Source organism: Mercenaria mercenaria, chromosome 15, assembly GCF_021730395.1.
Source record: "Mercenaria mercenaria strain notata chromosome 15, MADL_Memer_1, whole genome shotgun sequence".
Taxonomy (NCBI): Eukaryota; Metazoa; Mollusca; class Bivalvia; order Venerida; family Veneridae; genus Mercenaria; species Mercenaria mercenaria.
This window is the reverse complement of record NC_069375.1, coordinates 31,102,811-31,127,386: the sequence shown is the minus strand read 5'-3', so window position 1 is coordinate 31,127,386 and position 24,576 is coordinate 31,102,811. Positions and strand designations below refer to the sequence as shown.

At 35.5% G+C, this 24,576-nt stretch overlaps 1 protein-coding gene across 1 annotated transcript in view; it reads left to right on the top strand.

Moving 5' to 3' along the window:
* The first annotated feature begins 1,719 nt into the window (after nt 1-1,719).
* Nucleotides 1,720-24,576, top strand: part of LOC123552075 (glycerophosphocholine phosphodiesterase GPCPD1-like) — a 76,946-nt gene continuing 54,089 nt past the window's right edge. Inside the window, exons 1-2 of the mRNA XM_053524153.1 lie at nt 1,720-1,858; nt 15,086-15,589. Of these exons, the coding sequence (XP_053380128.1) occupies nt 15,426-15,589 (164 nt within the window). The 5' untranslated portion in view covers nt 1,720-1,858; nt 15,086-15,425. The remainder of the gene's footprint in view (nt 1,859-15,085; nt 15,590-24,576) is intronic.

The following is a 24,576-nucleotide window of genomic DNA, read 5'->3' as shown; positions in this document are numbered from 1 at the left end:
CAGTTGTATACTAATTCTATACCAATAAAATACTGATCAGTATAGAATTATGTCTTTATGTCTACCCCACTCCCCGCCACAACTTGGGGAGACATATAGTTTTTGCCCAGTCTGTCTGTCACACTTCATTTCTGATCAATAACTCGAGAACCATTTGACCTAGAACCTTCAAACTTCATAGGGTGGCAGGGCTTATGGAGTATTGCTTTTGGGGTTAGTCCATCAAAGGTCAAGGTCACAGGGGCTTGAACATGAAAAACCATTTCCGATCAATAACTTGAGAACCACTTAACCTAGAACATTAAAACTTCATAGGATGATTGGTCATGCAGAGTAGATGATCCCTATTGATTTTGGGGTCACTCTGTTAAAGGTCAAGGTCACAGGGGCCTGAACATGGAAAACCATTTCCGATCAATGACTTGAGAACCACTTGACCCAGAATGTTGAAACTTCATAGGATGATTGGACATGCAGAGTAGATGACCCTTATTGATTTTGGGGTCACTCTATTAAAGGTCAAGGTCACAAGGGCATGAACATGGAAAACCATTTCCGGTCAGTAACTTGAGAACAACCTGACCCAGAATATTTAAACTTCATAGGATGATTGGACATGCAGAGTAGATGACCTCTATTGATTTTGGGGTCACTCTATTAAAGGTCAAGGTCGCAGTGGACAGAACTTGGAAATCCATTTCCGGTCAATAACTTGAGAACCATTTGACCTAGAACCTTCAAACTTCATAGGGTGATAGGACTTACAGAGTAGATGACCCCTATTGTTTTGGGGTCACTCCATCAAAGTTCAAGGTCACAAGTGGCTGAACATAGAAAATGCTTTCCAATTAATAACTTGAGAACCACTTGACCCAGAATGTTGAAACCTAATAGGATGATTAGATATGCAGAGTAGATGACCCCTAATTTGCAGCCAACCATCATTGTCTCTTTGACATCCGCTCCTTTCCCCTATTGACTTCTTGCTTATATGACAATGCATTGGGGGAGACATGTGCTTTTCTACAAAAGCATCTTCTACGTTATAGTGTTGAATTGGTGCAGCAATTAATGCTGTATTCATTAAGATACTTTTATTAGTATTCAATTAGTATTTCACCATGGCATGGCAGTAGGCTTATGTCATATCATTTGGGTATTTCTATATTTCCAATGGCTCCATTGCTTGGCACTCAGCATTAAAAGGCAAACTGGCTTCTCTTCCCTCACACCTCATAGTGATGGATAATCTGTCAGGAATGAGGTGTCAATAGTGATTAATATAAGTTTTAGAACTTGCTTCACAATCAGCCTATACACAAAATTATTTTCTTCATCAGCATATCTACTGCACAGAACTTTCAAACTTCTGCCGCATTTAAGCAGTTTAATATCTGTTATTTGTACAGTGACATCTTATATGATAAGTTCTACTTGTAGAGAGCTGAAATATACAAAAAAGAACATAAAGAAATGACATTAAAAGTAGATGGAATAAATTTTGCCCTGCACCCATTGCACCCGTCCCTGTATACTGACATAATTCGAGCACTATGTTGAAACATACCTCAATGGTCGAGATCAAAGAAATTATTGAATGTAAGGTCTTTGATGGAATAATAAGGGCGATAACCTATTGTTCTCGATATTTAGCGCTTATCGTGATTATTTACCTTCGTTGCCCGGATACCTAAAAATAATGTGATGCCGCGTAGTAAACTTACTGTACCGAAAGAGGACGAAACTTGTAAAATAAATTAGAAATTAAGCTCTTAGGATATTGCAGGTAAAGAAATTTCAGATATTGGTGATTCTGGATTAATATTTTACGTCTCATCGTTTCAACATGCGTTTACTGGTAAGTTCGGACATTTTTTACTGTGGCATATGCAAATAAGTTATTCGTTCACGGTTACATTCGAACCGCATTTTGGTGAGATTGTATTTTCCGTCACGGTCAGTCCTGTTTATTTTTGGAAGGTTCATCAAAAACGTCAGGATGTGTACAGCGTAATATGATATAAATAATTTAATGGGGAAAAGTATTTTTAAAGTTGCAATTTTAAATAAAATGATGGCCTCTTCAAAAGTTAATGTTGATAAAATTTACATGGGTATCTATATACTGGTACTGATGATAAACCCGGACAGATGATAAAGTCGACCACCTTTGATTATTCTATTGCAATCGGTTATTTATAAAATTGAACACACCATCTAATACTTTCCACTTACAACACCAACTGGTGCAGTAAACAAAAACAAAATTGGTAAATATTCTGTATAAATAATTGACTTATATAAATTTGTATAAAAAATATTTATCCAAAATTACTGGGGAAGAGGGTGTTTTTTTTGGGCATGCTTACTGTCGAAACATGAAGGCCTGACATTTGGTAACTTTTCATTACTTGATCAGGAATGACTGTTGCAGCTTTTTGGGGAAAGTTTCAATATAATAATACCAAGAAAATTTTGTAAATGACAAAGTGTTCGAATTTATCATCAGTCAACGTTCATACAGTCCCCTTTTTACATACCCCTTTCCGGGCCTCACTTCGTGTGAGTTTGTTAACTAAATATAAATTTGAATTATGTAAAGTTTTCAGCAAAGGTTAAGCTTTATTTTGATACTGACCGTTGATTACAATTTGCAGAAATAAAAAGGTTACAGATAAAAAACCTCATTTTCTGTTTGGGTTTATCATCAGTACCAGTAGGTTTATTTTGGTAACTTTTTAGAATAAAAATTATGACAGATGTGTTCACTGATATTATATCTTCCATAATGATACAGTATTTTATTTACAATTTGGTTTTAAAATAATCCAGTACTTTGATTCTTGCCTCCTGTTTTGTTGGTCACTTTCAATAGATATAAATCATCAAATAATATTGCAAGTATGGCATAATATTATTTCAGCGAGAAATACAGAGCTCCAGATAAGCTGCGTATTTGCGCAATTAAAGTTGCAGAAAACCCAATTGAATTCATACAGTTTGGTACTAAATAGCAATTAAAATTCCTAATACCCAGTTCATTAAATATCATGTGCGTATGTCATTTTCCATGTCATAGAATGGGTACGAGACTTTAACGCTAAGACAACAGACTGGTTATGTTAAAAAAATTACATTATGGCAAAACAGGTATCAATTTATCGGAAAAAGCACAGGACCATTCAGTCTGATCAGTGGTATTTGGACACTTCGTAAACAAAAAAACTACGCCGATAAACTGACCACTTCACAGAAAAACATTGCTGCAGCACAAACAAACAAAATAGAAGGATATTTTGTTGTTCAGCAAAAACAGTTTGTCTTTTTGTGATAATAAAGTGCCGCTGATATTGGCTGACATCTAGACTAGCTACTAGACTGTTAATAACTGTATTTCTATACTGTTTCCTTTTTTGACGAATTCAATTTCATAGAGACAAAAGCCAATCTATTTTAGAGATTTTCACACAGGACTGATGGACATAGGATATAGACTGGCTCAGTTCACTACATTCAATCATAAAAAAGTAAAAAGATATATCATAGTCTAGGAGCTAGTCTAGCTGACATCTTACGGGAGAGCACAATATTGTGGCGAATACAATTGTTCCGGATATTCATGATATTGTGGATTAAATTGATTTCCGACTGCATTTAAAGTGCCAAAAATATGATGGAACGCAAGTTTCCCAGAAAACATGAAACGATCGGAGAAAAAAATATCATTGGTTAAAATTACACATAATTAGAACTACCGGTATAAATTAAAATACACGTTTACCAAGTTCCTTACAGGCATGTATAAAAATAGTCAAACCTGGTTTATGATATATACTGTAACAGTAAGCATGTTTCATCTAGTACAATTTAGACACAAGAAAAAAAAACCTCAATTGTTTGTGCGAGATTGATGAAAGACCCAACTGGTTTTAGCAAATACCCAATTACTTTTTTACCTGGGATTTTAAACTAGGTCACAATGTCAAATCGTGGAAAGGTGTCTTTAACACTCTAGAGGCCACATTATCAAGGTCATCATCATTCATTTTTGTCTTGTAAGATTCAAAACTTTGTCTTTATGTCAAATGATAAAAAAGTATCAAATGAAAAGGTCACTAGGTCAAATCATCTGAAAACTTGGTTAACAATTTACCTGATTTACTTAAAACATGGCTTAATGAAATCTAGGTCAAATTAGATATGAGGTTATCTGGAGAAAGAAGTAAGTCAGGTTGTTACAGACTTCTTTCTCTTTTAATTACCAGTCCTATCTAGTTCAATTTTGTTGATTCTTTAGCATTTAGTGGTGTTGATTCTGTTATGTATTTTACTTGAATGAAACTTTGGGTATACCATTTAATCAGTGTTTCATATGGTTTACAAAGTTTTGAGAATTGTGAAATAGCAAAAAAAATTAATGATAAATCAACAGACGTTTTGAGTATGGGGAGGATTTTCACAGAAATTATAGGCATTTTCGGCCCTGCCAACACCTCAGTTTTATGATTTGTGAAATAACAAAAAAAAAAGTTAATGATATTAAAATCAACAGAAATTTAGTGTATTGGGAGGATTTTCACAGACATTAGTATGCATTTTTGGCTCTGCCACCTTTACCCTTTTAAACTTTTAAAATGGGCTGGTCTATTATTCAAGTTGGGAAGTACCATTTATTATTCAAAGGGGACTTCATTGAAAATTTTCTGACTGAGTTTCAAACAGTGCAGAGTGACCGTGATCAGCCTGCATGGATGCACAGGCTGATCTTGGTCAGCACTGATTGCAAAGGCAGAATCACTTGCCATCAGCAGGCTAAAGGTTAACAGTTTGTCTATTTTTAGATCAATAGAAAGGATTATTCATTCTATAACAGCTTTACAATATCATATTGATATTATACCTTAACATGGGAAGTTATTTATTCAGGAATTCATTCATGTATTACTGAAAAGCCAGATTAGTAAAATAGGATATAGTAAACCAGTTTAAATGAATCCGGAATGATCGTATTTTGTTGAAGGTAATCTGAAATTTTGTTAGATTTTTTTTTTACTTAATTTGTCTGTTAATGTTGTGCAACAAAAAAGTATCCTTACTAATTAATTGTCCTTTTTAGCTCGACTTTTCGAAGAAAAAGTAGAGCTATTGCACTCGCCCCGGTGTCGGCGTTGGCGTTGCCATTGGTTAAAGTTTTTGATCAAGTCAAATATCTCTGTTACTATCAAAGCTTTTGACTTGAAACTTAAAAAAGTTATTTACTATTAAAGTCTACACCAGGAGAAACAATCCCCATAACTCTGATTTGAATTTTGACAGAATTATGCCCCTTTTTAACTTAAATTTTTGGTTAAAGTTTTTGATAATGTGAAATAATCTCTGTTACTATCAAAGCTTTTGACTTGAAACTTAAAATACTTATTTACCATCAAAGTCTGCACCATGAGAAACAATCCCCATAACTCTGATTTGAATTTTGACAGAATTATGCTCCTTTTTAACTTAGAATGTTTTGTTAAAATTTTTGATAAAGTCAAGTATCTCTGTTACTATTAAAGCTTATGACTTGAAACTCAAAATAGTTATTTACTATCAAAGTCTACACCAGGAAACACAATTCCCATAACTCTGGTTTGAATTTTGACAGAATTATGTCCCTTTTTAACTTGGAATTTTTTTTTACTGGCAAAGCTTTAATTCAGAGTCAAGCACTGAGAAAAGTCGAGCGTGCTGTCTTATGGACAGCTCTTGTTAAAGTTATATTTTATAATAAAAGGTAGTTTTGATCAATTTACTGGAGTCTTTAAATTTTATGAACAGACTAGTTGTACATATATCTGTGTAGCAGACTACTTCTGTACTTTGTCTAAACCACTTATACAAGATTTCCCCATACAGTATTTAATTGATTTTTTTTGACACTTTTAATGAAATTAATATAAAATGGACAGCTCCGCTATTAAAAGAACAAGTGCTTATTTCCTGTCAGATGCAAAGATAATAACCTTTTTATTACATACGTATCTACATGTATAAATGTAACGCAAATTTATATTATGAATTTGTTCAATAGCCTGAATAAGATTGACAACACTGAACTAAATAAGAGAATTAATGCAATGACACACATTGAATTACGCCACATATGATATGAAATTCAGGCATCAGTGTATTGAAAAATATTGATGTTTCAGGTACCATTGTAACTTAACAAGTATGTAATTAGAGGTCTTATCTAATGATGTCATGTTGATACAATTCAGTGACTTTACATGAGCTTTGGAATAATTTTACTGCTTTAAGCCTAATTTTATATGAGAATGGTTGTTATTATGTCTCCAACCACACAGTGCTGTGGGAGACATATTAACTTACTCCTGTCTGTGTGTGTGTCTGTCTGTCACAAATCTTGTCTGCACTCTTAAGTCAAACATTTCTCATCCGATCTTCACCAAACTTGAACAAAATGTGTTTGCCAATAAGTCCTCCGCCAAGTTCTATAACTAGCCAAATTGACCCAGGCACTTCGGAATTATGGCCAGTGAAACTTGTTTTTGATAATCAAAGCACTCAAAAGTCTGTTAAGGCAGTTGAGGTCTTGGTACATGGTTGACTCGTATACTACTATTCAGATGATTAGGCAGTTGTGGGAGACATGTGCTTTTCTCAAAAACAGCTCTAGTTTATACATGTTATTAGCTCAACTTTTTGAAGAAAAAGTAGAGCTATTGCACTCTCCCTGGTGTTGGTGTCACCGTTGGTTAAAGTTTTTGATAAAGTCAAATATCACTGTTACTATTCAAAGCTTTTGGCCTGAACTTTAAAATAGTTATTTCTTATCAAAGTCTACTCCAGGAGAAACAATTCCCATAAGGCCATAACTCTGTTCGAATTTTGACAGAGTTATGCCCCTTTTTAACTTAGAATTTTTTGGTTTAAGTTTTATATAACGTCAGATGTCTTTGTTACTTTCAAAGCTATTGACTTGAAACTTAAAATATTAATTATTTACAATCAAAGGTTACACCAGAAGAAACAATGCCCATAACTCTGATTATGTATTTGATTGAGTTAAGCCCCTTTTACTGGCAAAGCTCTAATTCAGAGTCAAGGACTGAGAAAAGTTGAGCGTGCTGTCTTACAGACAGCTCTTGTTAATTACATTTGGATTTGCCTTGCTCAACACATGACAGCCAACTGTTTACTTGAGGTCACATGATTTTTACCAGAAATTATATATTTTTTTAACCTTTAGACTGCTGGTGGCAAGTGAGTCTGCATTTGCGACCAGTGCAGATAAAGATGAGCCTACACATCTTTGCAGGCTGATCTTGGCCTGAACTGTTCACTCTTCAGTCAGTAAGTTTTCAGTGAACACCCCTTTGAATAATAAGTGCTACTGCCCAAATTGGATGATAGGCCAGTCCATTTTAGAAAAGCAGGGTAAAGGTTAATAATACCAATTTTCATTTCTATCACCCTAGGAAGATACAAGAATTGTACAGTTCCTTTTTGAATGCTCCTTGTACATGTAGAAAGCAACTTCCTTTTGTATTAGAGGTGTATCCAGGGCTCCAGATAAGATCGTATTAGCGTAAATTATGCTGTGAAATAATGCATATACGCATGTGTGATCACTTTTAAGCGTATAAAAGCGTATATGAAATTACAGAAACGGACGCCATGACTTTTTACTAGCGTAAACAAAACCTGAATCATCAGGATGCTTTACGTAACAGAGCATGGTCGACATTAATTCTTCCACATTGAACGTACACACGAATTGAATGATACTCCATAAACCTAGGTTAAACAATATTAAACACTCGATATGTGTGTAAATCAAATAGTTGGGAATTAATATTGATGGTACAGAAGTGTATTTTAAAGCGGTGTCAAGTTAAAATTTATCAACTTTCAGTGTGGAGTAAACAACAAAAATGTCTCTTTCTAAGAATGTAAAAGTGAACAAATATTCTACGCATTTTTTAAACAAACAAAAATGATCCCCAAAACATAGTTAAAGGCAGGGCTCCGGAAATTTTGATAACTCAATCGGTCCGAAACGAAAATCCAGACATCGGCGCCACCCCACCCACCGCATTCCCAATATTACATATTTTGTAAAACGTGATAGGGTAAAGAAATAAGCATGTCATGCATTAAAACTGAGTTACCAGTCACCGCGCGTTACCATACAATGAAGACAGTTATTCAGTGTTATGTGTGATCGTTAATTTGTTTAAATTTCGATGTTTTTCCGAGATAATACGAGGCATTGACACCATGTGCGTAACTAGTCTAAAAGCCAACGCACGTGACTTCGATACCGTATACACGGCAGATACTTTGTGATGTTTCCTCATTCTTTGATGGAATTCTATAAAATACAATGCGTCAAAGTGAGTTACACGACACATATTCTCTGCTAAACAGCCTCAGTATTTAAAGAATACTCTGCCGCAGACCGAATGTGTACGTTATTTGAACGCTAAGATCGAATTTCCCGCATGTATAGTACCAAAACGTCACGCGAGTTGGCCACGGATATTTCATTTCACTTACGTTGTACTTCAGTAAGCAACTACATTTTATAAAGTTATATGTTCTCTTCTGATGTAAACAAAATTTCATTTTGAAACGTTTTTTAAAAGACCGATTTGATAAACAGTGCCACTCCGGTTTTCTTTATCATTCGTGGTTGCCCGTCCATTTTTTTTCTTTTTTGTACAGTCGGGTTGCAAAGACGATTTTCTGCATTTGTTTCAACTGGAGCCCCAACAAATGAATCATGTAATTTTTTCAAATCAAGTAATTATAAAAATTATTTTTATCGGTTTTCCGTGTGATGTCTCATTAAATCAAAGACCTATAATGTACAATTATAGCTCTTTGATTAAATGCAGCGACCATTTGTTTGTTACCGTGATCAAACATAGCCTTTTGAAATAAACCATCTGTCGGATTCTAAATAAAAGAAGTGGATCCCCGTCGAAATGATTTGGATCCAGTCAGAAACGTTAGGAAACTAGTCAAAAATGTTTAATACACCGCAGTTGGCTGTCTGCAAACATTAAAGGATGTGCCGCGCGAGCACTGATTGCGTCACGCGCTAATTACGGACCGATTATCAAAGTGACAATCAGACCGATTGACACGTTTATTGATTATCTGAAGGTGCGACCAACAATTTCCTACTTGGCAGGTGATCGTGTATTGAGATATCAGACCGAAATATATATTTTCTCCATTTTTACGGGACCGATTATTTTCGTTTTTTCACTTCACGAATCGGTCTGAAAAGTCAAAAATCGGTCCAAAACCGACAAACCGGCAAATTTCCGAAGCCCTGGTTAAAGGTATACATGTATTGAATATTCTATTGGATTTGGTAGCGAAGCCAAAACAAGCCAATGGAGGGGAAAAAAGCAAAAACTTGAACGCTGAATTGAAACTGAACTGCACACAAATTCATGGGTGTTACACCCAATAAATATGTTATAAAACTGGTTTAGAACTGTATTTTTCACATTTACAAATTTTCAGGAGTAAAATTACTTGTAGTCAGTTTCAGATTTTACCATTTTCATCATTCACAAAAATTATGATGAGTAAATACTCATAGGCCAAAAAAATTATCTGGAGCCCAGGTATCGATAATGTTTAAAAACAAATGTGTCTAATATTGAAAAGGGCCTATCTGAAGGCTAAATAGCAAATAATCTTTTATAGTTTACATTCATACAGTATGAAAACTGTTGAAAAAAAAAATGTTTATAAATAGTAAGATCATGTTCATTTGTATGACCTCTGTCAAATTATCAAGTTTTCACTATTATGTTCACAGGTAAACAAGCCATGATAGTTTCTTATTATAGAGATAGTATTACACATTGACAGATTTTTGTGGCCTGGCCTATATTTATCAGTGCTTTATGTCTGAAACTTGGACTTTATAAACTTTTAATTTACTGTATTTTTGGTAAATGACTGCAGTTTTTCTCAAAACATTGTCTCAAGATAGTTTCAATAATTTAAATGTGTTTGCAAACTTTTATGCATTAATTATAAAAAAAAATAAGTCAGATGTAGACAAGACAACTGCATGATGACATAGGGCCAGGCACTGTTTATTGGGCACATGTTGGAACTTTGGTAAAGTCGCAGACTTTACGTGTCAGATGGATGCCTTTCCGGCATGAATTTATTGTTTCTAATGTAAGGCATGCAGTGTTTGTTGTAGCCATTTGGCTACATTCCTTTTTCCGAAAAAAATAGTGTTTACCTCCAATTTTTCATGATTTATTTTACCCTAAACAAACAATTTCTTTTTTTAGGCCTGATTGTGTTCAGTGGTTCAGAGATGATTTTATTGCATGATCTTGTGATGTGAGTCCTTTTAGTAATGTGAAGATCAAATCTCTTGCTGATTTAAACCAGGATATTTTCTTTCAAGCATAACACTTTCAGTCATTCAAATTTTGTGCTTTATTAGCAATTAGGAGTGACCTGTCGCTTTTATTTTTAGATTTGGATTTTCCAGACTGTTCCATTTATTAAATAAGGGTTTGAAAAATATTTGACTTATTTAAAACTATAAATACATTTCAAATACAGTACATATTGAAATGCATCGGTAGCTCAGTTGGTAGAATTGAGAAAGCTTGCTAGTGACTTAACTTTTGCGATTAGGGGCTGTGGGTTCAAATCCCACACAGGGCGATTTGTTTTATGATTGAATTTGTTTTATTTATATTTTTTTATGGTTTTTTTTTTATTTCATTTTATTTCATCATTTCAGTTTCATTTTTAATTCATTCGTACAATTTCAACACATTCAATACATTTCAAACACATGCGTTCAATGGAGCATCTTCACACTCACTGGCGGTGTCAGTTTCCTCCGAATCAGTGTCATCAGCTAGTTGAATGACCAAATTGTCAAGAGCTATGTCACCCAGGTTGAATAATTCACAGTCAAGAAGATATTTGAAAAACCTTAGTATAATGTTATATGCGAAAATAGCAAAATGATACAAGTAATGTAATTCAAATACATGTCTAACATTATCATCATTTTAACCCTTAGCCTGCTGCAGGCGAATTTAACAGCCTTTGCAAACAGCTTGGAACCAGATCAGACGCCGATTAAATCGGCGTCTGATCAGGTTCCAAGCTGTTTGCTACTCTGACAATATTTCTTCCAATTTTGGAGCAAATTGAATGAACTTTACAATTTTAGCAGACGACATTTCCAGCAGACGATAATTTATCTAGCATGCTAAAGGTTAAGATGTATGTTAGCAAAATATAAAATGAAAAAAATAATATTGATCTCCGTTGGAATTCGAACTCACAAAAGTTAGATTCTAGAGCCGTCACACTTACCGCTGTACCACGGCGTCTAATTGTGGAAGAGGCAGTCATTTGAATATATATTATAAAAATAAGTTATAAAAAGGTAGGGTACCCCTTTACTGAAGTGGTTTATTCCAGTAACCTTTCAAATCTATTAATAAAAATGACAGGTCACTCCTAAATGCTAGTAATATGCCGTGCTTTTATGTTAACTTAATGCGATTTATTTTCAAAGGTAAATCTGATGTTATATCATGTTATTATCAATAACTTTACAGACATTTAAGTTTTATGAATATGATATTACTTGTAGTTTACCAGAAACATGGCACAACTGTAAGAGTCATCAGGTTTTTGCATGTGATCATTTTTGTGAGGGTATGCCTGAATATAGCTGTAGGTTCAAATCATGGATTGGATTTTATAAATTGTTAATTTTGTTTCTGTCAGAGTTTAGCAATATATCACTGTTCCTTCTGTATTTGTAAACAATACAAAGTTTTTTTTAAAGCAACACAAGCATTGTAGTCTCAACAGAATTCTTAGAAACGTAAAAATAGAACGACATATGTCAGATTTGAACCTATATGCAAATAGTTGTATTTCAGTGATTTAAGGCCTTTGTTACTTTATAATAGAATCTTGAAAACTGTTGCATTAAGACAGCTGTTGTGGGATGTTTGGTCACTTTTTGGGGCTGCTAGAGCTAAAAATAGGAATACCGTCCAACAACTTCTCATGAAATGCTTAACTGATCCTAACGAAACATGGTTTGTAGCATTTTATTGTAAGGTCCACTCCAGGATTTACATTGTATTCAAGTGGGGACACTTGGTGCCTTGTAGAGGCTACTAGAGCTCAAAATGAGGAAAAACACTTTTAAAAAAAGTTGTTCTGATGTACAGCTGGCTGTATCTGCAATAAACTTGGTATGTAGCATCATTGTAAGGGGCCACCATAGCGAGAGAAAAAAAAACAGTACATAAATATAATTGTCAACATCAACTGCAAAAATCCCATTTTAAATACAAACTCCATTTTAAATGCTCATGAGCAAAGAAAGATATAAATATATCTATGACATAAGTCTATCTTTTATTCTTAAATCTTTACAGTAGCTGATTTTTTTATACAGATGAAAATCAGATTTTAAATATTTCCCCCTAAATGCTTGGACATGAAATTTTTAAACTTTTGCACTTACATTGTTACTATCAGCTGTCTAACTGGGAATTAAAGACTCATCACAACCCAGTGAAATACTTCCCCCGCCCCCATGTAAACTTAATGAAAATCATTCTGTTTATACAGGACTGGTATTGTTAAGGTCCTTCCTGAACTTATGTTTTCTCATTTAGCCAAAGTCTTTTTAATAGGGTTTTAAAAACAAAGATAAATGAGCCGCACCATGAGAAAACCAACATAGTGCATTTGCGACCAGCATGGATCCAGACCAGCCTGCACATCCACGCAGTTTGGTCAGGATCCATGCTGTTCGCTAACAGTTTCTCTAATTGCAGTAGGCTTTGAAAGCGAACAGCATGGATCCTGATCCATGCTGCTGGTCGCAAACGCACTATGTTGGTTTTCTGACGGTTCGGCTCAAATAGATACACTACGCTGTAGAAGCAAAATGGGAGCTAACCTTAACTAAAAATGCATCAAGTACTGTGCATACTGCTACATTAATTAAATTATATGTTACGACATCAAACACAAATTGTATGTCACTCAGACTGGCAGTTTGTAACTAGATACTTGTATTTATCAGTTTGTTCATGAATGCAAATCACATATGATTACCATGATATAGAAACACAAAAGAATAGTTATTCTGTGATGGGTCTTTAAGATTGATTCTGTTATGCACACGAATATAAAAAAATGCAGGATTCTATATGGCAATTATAGCAGTTTGATGCCAGTTTATTTGCACAAAAGTCTGCAGTTTATAGATATGATTTTATATGATTGTGTTATATTTTACCAGTGGTTGCATGTTTATGGTTCAATTACACTTATGCTTGCACTATTAATGCAGTATTGCCAGGGTATTTAAGACGTCATGATTACACTAAGTCTTATGATTGCACTAATGCAATACACCTGTATAATACAAAAATGCAATACACATGTATAGTACAAATATTTTTTTATGCCCCCGAAGGGAGGCATATAGTTTTTGAACCGTCTGTCTGTCTGTCGGTCTGTCAGTCTGTCGGTCTGTCGGTCTGTCTGCAATTTTCGTGTCCGGTCCATATCTTTGTCATCGATGGATGGATTTTCAAATAACTTGGCATGAATGTGTACCACAGTAAGACGACGTGCAGTGCGCAAGACCCAGGTCCGTAGCTCAAAGGTCAAGGTCACACTTGGACGTTAAAGGATAGTGCATTGATGGGCGTGTCCGGTCCATATCTTTGTCATCGATGGATGGATTTTCAAATAACTATGCATGAATGTGTACTACAGTAAGACGACGTGCAGTGCGCAAGACCCAGGTTCGTAGCTCAAAGGTCAAGGTCACACTTAGACGTTAAAGGATAGTGCATTGATGGGCGTGTCCGGTCCATATCTTTGTCATCGATGGATGGATTTTCAAATAACTTGGCATGAATGTGTACCACAGTAAGACGACGTGCAGTGCGCAAGACCCAGGTCCGTAGCTCAAAGGTCAAGGTCACACTTAGACGTTGAAGGATAGTGCATTGATGGGCGTGTCCGGTCCATATCTTTGTCATCTATGGATGGATTTTCAAATAACTTGGCATGAATGTGTACCACAATAAGACGACGTGTCACACGCAAGACCCAGGTCCGTAGCTCAAAGATCAAGGTCACACTTAGACGTTAAAGATCATTTTTCATGATAGTGCATTGATGGGCATGTCCGGACCATATCTTTGTCATTCATGCATGGATTTTAAAATAACTATGCATGAATGTGTGACACAGTAAGACGATGTGTCGCATGCAAGACCCAGCTCCGTAGGTCAAAGGTCCTAAACTCTAACATCGGCCATAACTATTCATTCAAAGTGCCATCGGGGGCATGTGTCATCCTAAGGAGACAGCTCTTGTTTAAAACTGCTAATGATCTGATCATGCATAGAGCTGATTGAAATTCCTTTGCTTGGCCTCTTATTAACCCTTTCCCTGCTAAATTTCTTTAATGAATTTGTCCATCTTTCAATTTGGACAGTACCAGTAACTGTTAAAAGGGGTGCATACTAAAAAGATACTGACTGAATGGTGAAAGTGCAGATCATGACTGGTCACAAAAGCAGAATCAATCGTGTCCAGCATATTAAAACTCCACGTGAATTAAAAAGAAGTATGAAAAAAAGAAACATTAAGTGCTAAAATTTGTTTATTATAAAAGAAAATGGTGAGTGACAAACTTCAGAGCGGGACTGTTTTGTTTTGTATTGATCCGGAACCTGAACAGTGTTGAACACCCATTAACCAGTCATTTTGCAAAAAATAAACTCTACTTATATGTCATAAATATATTTTTATACAGTTGTATGACAAAGTCAAAATATCTGACTACCTCGCCTAAAGGTCAAACTCAGAGGTCAGTGACATTTTACTACGCACTAGATGCTTCAAAGAAAATACATGATACAACATTTTGATTAAGTTCTCACTGTTTTAACCATATATGTAGATAAGAGGCTAAATTATTTAAATTCTTCAGAAAAAAATATTTTTTGTTCTCTATTTTCAGAATTATGTTAGTGCCAGTTGATATCCACTGGTTCTTGAAGAAAAATAGCTCTCAAACGGTCTTGAAAACATGAGATTCTGCTAAAAGGGACTTGAAAGAGTGTAAAGGACTTGGAGAAGATAGGTTCTGCTCAAAAGAACTTGAAAAAGTGAGATTCTGCTTCAAGGGATTTGAAAAAGCAAGGACTTGAAAAATTGAGAGGGCCTTGAAGAAGATACATTCTGTTCAAAGGATCATTCTGCTTAAAGGGACTTGAAAATACTCAAAGGGACTTGAAGAAAGTAGATTCTGTTAAAAGTAGCACGCAGAGGAACTTAAAAGGACAATTTTATGTTGTATTATGCAAAAAGAGACCACAATGTTGACATCAGTGACATATGACGTGTTATTCAATGTTCGTGCAGATACATGTGCCGGAGAGGTGGTATGCGTGACCGGCGACTGTGATGAACTTGGCAATTGGGATCCAGACCAGGCTGTCAAACTCAGAAGACAAGCAGATAAGTTAGTGCTCTTTTTATCTTTTAGCCTAGATACTTAGTATTCAGTTGTTTATTTATAAGCAAATTAAACTGTTAAATACCTTGAAACTTTCAGTAGGGTTTATTTTCAGTAATTGTTTTACTTATTATATTTACAATAAGAATAATGCATTTTTGGCACACATGAAAAGTTCGCTTAGTATTATATTTTGAAATCACTCCAGGAGAACTACGTTCCAACGTAAGTCAAGTCTCATCGATATCATGTGACATACCTCAACGATGAAGCTACGGTGTCGCTTCGAATGACCTTGTTGATTCATATATTATGTGTAATTAAGCGTGTATTCAACGTTTTCATAACTGAAAAGGTAAGTTTGATGTGTAGAAGATATATTAGCTATTTGCAGCATTTTGCAAGATACAACGAACTAGTTACAAATACACTTATGTAAGCTACATAAATGTTGCAAGGCCGCAACGATAACAGACATTATGTGACAACGTCTCACATACAGTGTTGCAAAGTCTCAGCATCATAATTACCATTTGAACTTGTAGAAAATTCTTATGTAGATCTTATCTTTACGTCGAGAACATTTCTTGGACATTTTCATAAATGACTGGATGACGTCTGGGCATGATACAACAATTTAATCAGTATGACAAATGTATTAGTCTTTATAATAATACACATTATAGTATTACACAGGGTGGAGTAAAGTTCTTTGAAATATCAAATTCCATGGAATCTTGTAAGCATTGTCGATGGCTCCTACACAAAAGTGGTGCTCAGGTGAACCATTACTCTTACAGTCGGTTTTGAAAAAGCGTATAAATGTTACGCATTGTAATGTTTACATTTTACGTTAAAAGCGGATAGAGAACCTGTAAGGTTCTAATAATTGGAAGAACATAACAATTATATTATTTTAAACTTTACTGCATGTCTTTCTTTCTCGTCCTTTTTAAATACGCGCATTTCCTGAAAATTTCATTGCTAGTATTTTGCGTTGTTTTCATCTCCCAATTTCTTTTTTAAGTTCACGAAACTTGTGCATTTACTAAGATAATCCAAACTTATGCATCATATTGCATCACCCTTTTTCTTTTCTTTTTCAAACATAATTCACAAAAGTCGTACAGTGACTCGAATCTCTTTTACTTTGTCGTTTTACTGAAACGCCTTTTTCCTTTTAAATTGAAAGTCATCCAAAGATAAGCAATTATTATAATCTCAGACAGATTTGTATTTTACTGCGCCCCTTTCTCGCTTTTCAGTAATCTCATTAAATCATTACTTATTTCTTCCGTCCAATCTATGTTCGCACTGGTCTGACTTCGATTCACTTGCCTTTTCATCTATGTGCTTGAACTTTAGCTTTGGATGTGGGATTTTCATGTAAAAAAATCCATCCAGTACGCTTGCAGAACAGAACATAGAACAGAACATACCTTTATTACCTCGGAACTTGTACATAACAGTTATTTGAGTATACAAAGCAAAAATAATATTCAATTCAATTCAACATGACATGGTGATATAAGCATGTACGAAGTCAAATAGCATGTATAATTTTATCATGGTTGTTGTTATGTAAATCATTCAGAAAGATGATTAAATTACAAAATATATATGTATATATATAAAGCAAGAGTGAGTGGACCAACAAAAAAAGAAAGAAAAAAAGGGATGGGGAAATGTTACTACAATTATCCCGCAATCACGGTAATATTTGAAATTACCTATACTGTGACCGAATTATAATTTCCGAAAAAGACTATATAGTACTTGCAAAAGGTCGTTTGCTCGACCAAGATGCCCGTCCGTATATGAAATTATGTTCGGAGGGGCACCTCGCGCTTTCCGTCACCACGAACCTTAAAATCTTTAATTATCTCGGAACGCTTCATTAATGTTACAACACACTTTTTAGATAGTACGTACATGTGTACGCCGGTAATCAATACTGTATAGATAATCAGGATCGTAAAGCATTACTTCAAGAACTTTCCACATAAATTAGCTATTTCGTAACAAATGTTTTCGGCATCATGTGCAGGCGTATTGCTCATTTTGTCGGCATATAATAATTATTATTACGTCGTGCAAATGTATTAGGAACCTGAGACGTCATAACTCGTAACAATACAAGGCGCAAGTGCCCTCAGGATGGATATTTCTGTCGAGTTCGTTAACACATAACTGATTTTTTTCTTGCATATCGTATAAAAACAAGCGTTTCATTCTGACAGATCATATTTGTTAAAATAACAACAGAAATTTAGAAGCAATTAGAAATACTTCATTTGCAGTAGGCTACTCATTCTTATGGCAGAGTATGCACCTACCATATAATATCAAAGCAGCGCAAGTTTTCTTGCCTACCTAGCGGGGAAAGTATAGATCTACATTTATCCGAGCACGCGCCGGGGATAGATATTCCTGTCTTTCCCTAGGGAAAAACCTTGTCTAAAATATCGTGCACTAAGGTGACGTCACATAGTACTGGTACCATTGTGACGTCATAAACTTTATAAATAATGTCGGGAAATACCCAAACTTATTTGTCTCCACGATCTATTTTGAACATGATAGGCAAGAAAAATGATCTAACATGTCTGCCTGTGTAAGACAGCTGTTTTCCCTACCCTCGGGACAGCATGGATAAAAAACCTCGCTAACGCTCGGTTTTCCATTCCACACTGTCCCTCGGGTAGGGAAAACCTCGTCTTACACAGGCAGGCATGTAAGATCCTAATAATCATAACCAGAACGAAAGCCATCGCATGGGGTGCCAGATGGATTTTGCAGGCATGAGTAAAGTCGAAAGAAACGCCAGTCCGTTGTGCAAGACATATTTTCCTAATTACATATCTACAATTATTTCAATTGAGTTTCAACTGACTGCGATCGTGCAATATTTTTCCTTATTATATACGTTACTATAAATAGTAACAAAAAGCCGTTTAAAACGGTCATTACGGATTCTGTTTATGTATCCATAATGGCGCAGTGCGCCTCTAGCGCCATAACCATAACGGCCCCGGGTAACCAGAACGTCAACGCGTTCTGATGTTGACGTCATGAAGCAACATTATTATGGCGATTGAAAGAGCGCTGAATCAGATCGATTGTCAAATACTGATGGCATTGTTGATAAAAAGCAATACAGATAATTCTTTTAAGTGTTTGGAAAATATATAAAATGAAAATACCAAGATAAATATGAAGTGAACGTATATGATAAAAAAGTCAATAAACGACTGGTTATGCCTTCTAGTCGCAATTGCACGCAAAGTTTCATAATGGTCCTCGGAATAAAACCCTCGGACTATTATAACACTAGACGTGCCATTATGGCAAGAAAGCACAACCCAGTCATATATTAACTTCGAAGTAATTCTTCATGAAATGATTTTTTCAACCCTAAATTATGCTTCATGTAAGAAAGTACAACTATCAAGGCATTTGATTTTATACAACATATAGTCTCTTATCCACATAGTATAGAAACTGAAAAACTCCAGTAAATGCTTGAACAAATGAAAAATGCACTTTAAACTTTTCTTACAAGATTATAGATACACGTGTAATATAAACAGGTAAATAGATGGGATAACGGTGTCTTTGAGTGAAAATGGCCCTAAAAGAAATTAATAGCCCTTGGGCTATTATCACCTTGACAGGCCATTATTACTCAAATGCACCACTCTCCCATTTATGAAACTGTAATTATTTGGAAAACGCTTTCATATCGGAGAGGAATGTTTCCTTAAACGTTTAAATGGAAATAATCGCGTGACGTCCATGACGTCCACGCGCACGTTGCGACATCTATTTGACGTTTCAACTTGTGGAAAATATGAATGCGCATCAGCTTGATTTGTTTATTAGATTTTCGGAGAAATTCTCGTATTTTTCCTGTTTTTCGTAGCAGAAAGGAAATTCAGACATAAAGTAATAACTTGATAGTAGGTATGTAATCAAAACATTATCAACTCTGTATGTGGATATATGCACTCGTTCTTTCGCGGATAATATTGCGCTCCTTAAGTCGCGCAATATCACAGCTGCAGAACAATTGCATTATATCCAAAAACAAAGTCAATAACTTATAAATATTGACGTTTCAGTTTCATTTCGAGTGCGTGTCGTCAATTGTGACGTCAGTTTCATGGATGTCGTCACGTTTTAAGTTCTTTAACTAGGACATTTTCAGTTCCACTTGGGCTAAAGAACAATTTTTTTATCATTGATATAATGAATTATACACATGTAGTAATTATAAAAAGATTTTTAGATTTGCATCGATAAATAAGTAGATCTATTCATTCTTCATAAAGTCGCGCAATATTTCTATATTTCCGCTGCAGAACGCGTGCATATACCTAGATACAAATCTAATAACCTACGGTTACATGCTCACTTCAGGTTTCTTAGTTGCGTCCTGTGCTTCAAAAGAATCTTTTTACACACTTAATAATAATTAAGGTGTGCGCATGCAATAGTATAAGTCAACTCCGCGCCACCTCGTATATATCACTAGTAAGATATCTTGGGGAAACCGTCAAATGATAATAAAAGAAACGGATTAAAAGAATACTAGTACATACTTTGAACAAAATCTGATTTTCAGTCACAGACTTGCTGGTATATTTTACTCGAATATAAGTAATGTGTTACGCAGAAATACTTCGATGAGTGTCAGTAACGCTTGCCTTTGTCGCGTATAGAGTTAGTAACATCATCGGTTAGAGTGAGGGACATGATATTTAATAAATATTGTTCGTTTATGATAAAGCCGTTGCAGTAATATAATTTCTATGATTAAAACTGGCAATTGCCTTTAATCGATCATTGACTGTCAGTAAGTATTGCTGTTGAAAAAGTGTAGTATATTTGTTTTATTCTGGAAAACAGTAAAATGCTTCTATTTTCTAAATAACAGACAACTGTTTTTAAAATTTAAATGTTTTAATAAATTTATGCGATTACTTTTAGAATGTGAATAAATGTTAAAGTCAAGAAATAAGTAAATATAATAAAAGTAATTGATATATATGAAAATAATATAAGCCGTGTCATATTGAGCGATACCGTAACCAGAAGTCGTTGAGATATGTCACATGATATCGTTGAGACATGACTTACGTTGGAACGTAGTTCTCCCGGAGTGGAAATGCTCTGTCTGTAAAGTGCATTTCTATTATGTGTTTGAATTTTCTATTATGTGTTTGTATTTATTTCAGGAATGTGAATATTTTAAAAACATACACAGCTGAGTGAAGCTTTTTAAAATGTTATGCACATGTACCAAGGCTTTTCAGCCTTATTTAACAAAGACCGATATTCAGCCACTTTTCACTTGAAGAAAAAGTTATTATATCCCCAGATACTAAGTATCTGGGGGCTATACTGGATTCCACTCTGTCTGTCTGTAGACAGAATTTGTCCGTGCTATTTCTCAGCAATTATTTGCCAGATTTCCATAAAACCTTATTATCAGTACCAAGCCTAGTTGTGCATGTGCAAAGGGGATTCCAATTGGATGATTTTAAGCTCACCTGTCACAAAGTGACAAGGTAAGCTTTTGTGATCACGCAGCGTCTGTCGTCCGTCGTCCGTCCGTGCGTCCGTTTGTGCGTAAACTTTTGCTTGTGACCACTCAAGAGGTCACATTTTTCATGGGATCTTTATGAAAATTGATCAGAATGTTCACCTTGATGATATCTAGGTCAAGTTCGAAACTGGGTCACGTGCGATCAAAAACTAGGTCAGTAGGTCTAAAAATAGAAAAACCATGTGACCTCTGTAGAGGCCATATATTTCACAAGATCTTCATGAAAATTGGTCAGAATGTTCGTCTTGATGATATCAAAGTCAAGTTCGAAACCGGGTCACGTGCCGTCAAAAACTAGGTCAGTAGGTCAAATAATAGAAAAACCTTGTGACCTCTCTAAAGGCCATATATTTCATAAGATCATCATGAAAATTGGTTAGAACGTTCACCTTGATGATATCTAGGTCAAGTTCGAAACTGGGTCACGTGCTGCCAAAAACTAGTTCAGTAGGTCAAATAATAGAAAAACCTTGTGATCTCTCTAAAGGCCATATTTTTCATGGGATCTGTATGAAATTTTCAGTCTGAATGTTCAGCTTCGGTGTCCGTCATCCGTCGTCCGTCCGTGCGTGCGTCCGTAAACTTTTGCTTGTGACCACTCTAGAGGTCACATTTTTCATGGGATCTTTATGAAAATTGGTCAGAATGTTCACCTTAATGATATCTAGGTCAAGTTTGAAACTGGGTCACGTGCCTTCAAAAACTAGGTCAGTAGGTCTAAAAATTGAAAAACCTTGTGACCTCTCTAGAGGCCATAATTTTCAATGGATCTTCATGAAAATTGGTCAGAATGTTCATCTTGATGATATCTAGGTCAAGTTCGAAACTGGGTCACGTGAGATCAAAAACTAGGTCAGTATGTCTAAAAATAGAAAAACCTTTTGACCTCTCTAGAGGCCATATATTTCACAAGATCTTCATGAAAGTTGGTCAGAACGTTCACCTTGATGATATCTAGGTCAAGTTCGAAACTGGGTCACATGCCTTCAAAAACTAGGTCAGTAGGGCAAATAATAGAAAAACCTTGTGACCTCTCTTAAGGCCATATTTTTCATGGGATCTGTATGAAAGTTGGTCTGAATCTTCATCTTGATGATATCTAGGCCAAGTTCGAAACTGGGTCACGTGCGGTCAAAAACTAGGTCAGTAGGTCTAAAAACAGAAAAACCTTGTGACCTCTCTAGAGGCCATACCTATGAATGGATCTTCATAAAAATTGGTCAGAATGTTTCATCTTGGTAATATCTAGGTCAAGGTCAAAAGTGGGTCACGTGTCATCAAAAAGTAGGTCAGTAGGTCAAAAAATGAAAAAACCTTGTGACCTCTCTAGAGGTCATACTTTTCATGGGATCTGTATGAAAGTTGGTCTGAATGTTTATCTTGATGATATATAGGTCAAGTTTGAAACTGGGTCAACTGCGATCAAAAACTAGGTCAGTAGGTCTTAAAATAGAAAAACCTTGTGACCTCTCTAGAGGCCATACCCTTCAATGGATCTTCTTGAAAATTGGTCAGAATGTTCACGTTGATGATATCTAGGTCAGGTTTGAAACTGGGTCACGTGCCGTCAAAAACTAGGTCAGTAGGTCAAATAATAAAAAAAACCTTGTGACCTCTCTAGAGGCCATACTTTTCATGGGATCTGTATGAAAGTTGGTCTGAATGTTCATCTTGATGATATCTAGTTCAAGTTTGAAACTGGGTCAACTGCATTCAAAAACTAGGTCAGTAGGTCAAATAATAAAAAAGTCTTTTGACCTCTCTAGATACCATATTTTTCAATGGATCTTCATGAAAATTGGTCAGAATTTTTATCTTCATGATATCTAGGTCAAGTTCAAAATTAGGCCACATGAGCTCAAAAACTAGGTCACTATGTCAAATAATATAAAAAACATCAAACCCAAAACTGGGTCATGTGGGAACAGGTGAGCGATTCAGGACCATCATGGTCCTCTTGTTTACTTAGTTATGGCCCTTTATTATTATTTTTAACTCACCTGTCACAAAGTGACAAGGTGAGCTTTTGTGTTCGCGCGGTGTCCGTCATCCGTCGTCGGTCTGTGGGTGCGTCCGTAAACATTTGCTTGTGACCACTCTAGAGGTCACATTTTTCATGGGATCTTTATGAAAGTTGGTCAGAATGTTTACCTTGATGATATCTAGGTCAAGTTCGAAACTGGGTCACGTGCCGTCAAAAACTAGGTCAGTAGGTCTAAAAATAGAAAAACCTTGTGACCTCTCTAGAGGCCATAATTTTCAATGGATCTTCATGAATATTGGTCAGAATGTTCATCTTCATGATATCTAGGTCAAGTTCGAAACTGGGTCACGTGCCGTCAAAAACTAGGTCAGTAGGTCTAAAAATAGAAAAACCTTGTGACCTCTCTAGAGGCCATATATTTCACAAGATCTTCATGAAAGTTGGTCAGAACGTTCACCTTGATGATATCTAGGTCAAGTTCGAAAGTGGGTCACGTGCCTTCAAAAACTAGGTCAGTAGGGCAAATAATAGAAAAACCTTGTGACCTCTCTAAAGGCCATATTTTTCATGGGATCTGTATGAAAGTTGGTCTGAATATTCATCTTGATGATATCTAGGCCAAGAAAAAAGGGTCATATGCGGTCAAAAACTAGGTCAGTAGGTCTAAAAATAGAAAAACCTTGTGACCTCTCTAGAGGCCATACTTGTGAATGGATCTCCATAAAAATTTGTCAGAATGTTCATCTTGATGATATCTAGGTCAAGTTTGAAAGTGGGTCTCGTGCCTTCAAAAAGTAGGTCAGTAGGTCAAATAATGAAAAAACGTTGTGACCTCTCTAGAGGCCATATTTTTCATGGGATCTGTATGAAAGTTGATCTGAGTGTTTATCTTGATGATATCTAGGTCAAGTTTGAAACTGGGTCAACTGCAATCAAAAACTAGGTCAGTAGGTCTTGAAATAGAAAAACCTTGTGACCTCTCTAGAGACCATACCCTTGAATGGATCTTTATGAAAATTGGTCAGAATGTTCACCTTGATGATATCTAGATCAAGTTTGAAACTGGGTCATGTGCCTTAAAAAACTAGATCAATAGGTCAAATAATAGAAAAACCTTGTGACCTCTCTAGAGACCATATTTTTCAATGGATCTTCATGAAAATTGGTCAGAATTTTTATCTTGATAATATCTAGGTCGAGTTCAAAACTGGGTCACATGAGCTCAAAAACTAGGTCACTATGTCAAATAATAGAAAAAACGACGTCATACTCAAAACTGGATCATGTGGGAAGAGGTGAGCGATTCAGGACCATCATGGTCCTCTTGTTTTTATATGTATATGAAAAAAAAATTTCCGTGCTGTTACTTGGTCCTTATATGCCAGACTTTCATCAAACTTT